Source organism: Solanum lycopersicum, chromosome 1 (assembly GCF_036512215.1).
Source record: "Solanum lycopersicum chromosome 1, SLM_r2.1".
NCBI lineage: Eukaryota > Viridiplantae > Streptophyta > Magnoliopsida > Solanales > Solanaceae > Solanum > Solanum lycopersicum.
In genome coordinates this window covers 32,613,025-32,615,526 of record NC_090800.1, presented here as the reverse complement: position 1 = coordinate 32,615,526, position 2,502 = coordinate 32,613,025, and the positions used below count along the sequence as shown (strand labels likewise).

General features: G+C 29.6%; 1 protein-coding gene across 1 annotated transcript; it reads left to right on the top strand.

Annotated features, from left to right (window-relative positions):
* The first annotated feature begins 1,239 nt into the window (after positions 1-1,239).
* Positions 1,240-1,965, top strand: LOC101253610 (uncharacterized). Its single transcript, XM_010317918.4, has 2 exons — positions 1,240-1,480; positions 1,568-1,965. The coding sequence occupies exons 1-2, from the start codon at positions 1,370-1,372 to the stop codon at positions 1,655-1,657; spliced, it is 201 nt and encodes a 66-aa protein (XP_010316220.1). The 5' UTR covers positions 1,240-1,369; the 3' UTR covers positions 1,658-1,965.
* Positions 1,966-2,502: the final 537 nt, after the last annotated feature.

The window sequence follows — 2,502 nt, the reverse complement described above, 5'->3', positions numbered from 1 at the left end:
ATATAATCGTATATAATTATATATTATATATATACATTTATATAAATGGCAAACGATATTGGGAGAGGGAGGAGAGAGGCGAGCTAGAGAGGTGAATTGTATATGTATATAAGTTAAATAATGGGTAACTTTTACATATAGCAAACACAAAAATAAATTGTATAATTTGTGTATATATAAATCGAGAAAGAGAGAAAGTCATAAGAAAATTAGGCAGAGGAATATTTATATTGTATAATTATAAGTGTATAGGACGAAAATATATGTATTTGTAAGTGTATATACATTTTCCTCTTACTTTATACAAACAAAAACACAATTATTTCGTTTCTGTTTGTATAAGCGTTAGAGGCGAGGGTGACGAGCGAAATGTGGGAGAGAGGAGAGAGGGGACGAAAATATATGTATATTCACAACTTTTCTCGCTTTATACATACAAAAATATATTTTATACACATGTAATTGTATAAAAGTGAGAGGGAGCGAGCGAGAGAGGGAGAGTGGCAAGCGAGAGTTTGATGGAGGACAAATAGTTTGCTACATGGCACAATTAAATCAAAGTATAGTTATATTATTTAAGTTGATATATTAATTTGTCATCATATATAATATTTCCTTAAATAATTGTATATTATACATATGTATTTGTATATCCTGACGAATTATACATATACAAATGTGACTAATTAAACAAACTCAAAGTCAGCACACGTAATTAATGTATACTGTTAATCGCGAGTGGTAATTGTAGCAAACTACAACTATGATGAGTAATTAAATAGTATAAATTTGATTAGCCGCATATTTTCCCCGTTTTTGTTGTTGTTTATCATTAATAATTAAAGGCCCATCTTGGGCATCTAAAAAGAAGAGGAAAAAATCATACCGTTTACGTTATGTTTTTAAAAAATTAATTTGACTGATTTTTAAAGCTAAATTAGATTATATTAATTTGATATTTTATCGTTTATCTCTTTGTCTATTTTTATTTGTTATGTTACGTTTTGAAAGTCAACTCGAATAAATTTTAAAGTTAAATTAGATTACATTAATTCGATAATTTCGACAAAACATTTAAATATTCAAAAATCGTATGAAAAATCTTATAAATTGTAATTTTTAACACATCAATATATTAAAAAGTATATTTTAAAATATCTGAATTAAATTTTCATAATTTGACTATAAAAATAAAATTATGACAATTAGACATAGACACCTTTTAAGTTAAACTTTGAGAATTTTCGGTTTTAACTCGGAACTCATATTTGAAGTCGTGAAAATCATAAACTCAGGGAGGTAAAAACAACTGAACAAGCTCTTTGTTTGTGATTTAGAAACGATAGTGGGGCGTAAGAGTAAAAAGGCTATGGAGGGAGGCGAGGAATCTAACAAGAATGGGAAAGGCGAAGTGAAGAAGATAACAAAACCCCCTTTCAGACCCGCAAAAGATGACACAAAGCCACTTCTTCAAGACCCAGTAAGTGATTCTCCATTTCATTCAATAGCTTCTCTGTTAACTTCCTTCCCAATTAACCATCCTTGCTTTGTTTGTTTATGTTTGTAGATACTCAGATCAGACCCAATTGAGACTGAGGAAGCTCTCCTGCGCTTGCCTCCTTTTCCTATTTCTAAACCCAAATCTCAAATTCAATGAATTTACTCTATTTATTTGGGCAAGAAATCTGTTTCTATGAAATTTGACTCTTCTGAAAAAACCCTTTTTACCAACAACTATATATTCTCTCTACAAAATATTACTATGGCTAGTTTCTTGTCCTGTTATCGTATTGTGCTGTTACTATCTTCCATTTATGTTGTCATCTAATTTCAATTAGTTTGAAAAAAACCAAGTGTTGACATCCAGGAAGTACAGATAAGTCGTATAGCTTCATCATCTAGGAAATTTGTTTTTTTGACTAACTATTTTTTGATATTATAATAACAGTAAATTATGTGTTTGAATTTTGGATATATTATAGCCATATTTCTACCACTGGTGTTTATTACAGTGAAATTAAATGTTGATTTGTATTTCTTCTACTTCCGGGATTCTTTGCTTTGTTTTTCCTTGAGCTGAGGGTCTATCAGAAACCATCTTTAATTCTGTGTTAAGTTTGCTAACACTCTACTCTCCCAAACCCCATCTTGTTATTGTATGGAATGAGATACCATATGATGAAACAATCAATGTTGAAGCGAGACTATTTGTTCGATTCTCTAGTGTGACTCTACAATAAATAATAAGAGCTTACCAATGTATTAATACTTTCAAGATAAATGATCATATTCAAATGATACTTCTAGGAAATTATAATGTCTTATAGAGTAAACCTCTTAAATTTTCTTCCTGTATTGGCATATAAGACGTGTGATGGAGGAGGTACTTTAATCCGGAACATTAGTTGCATTATAGTTAATCAACTCTTGAGAATGAATTTTTTGGTTTTCTTATACTAAATGTAACTATATATATATCGGACATTTTTTTACTTTAAATCT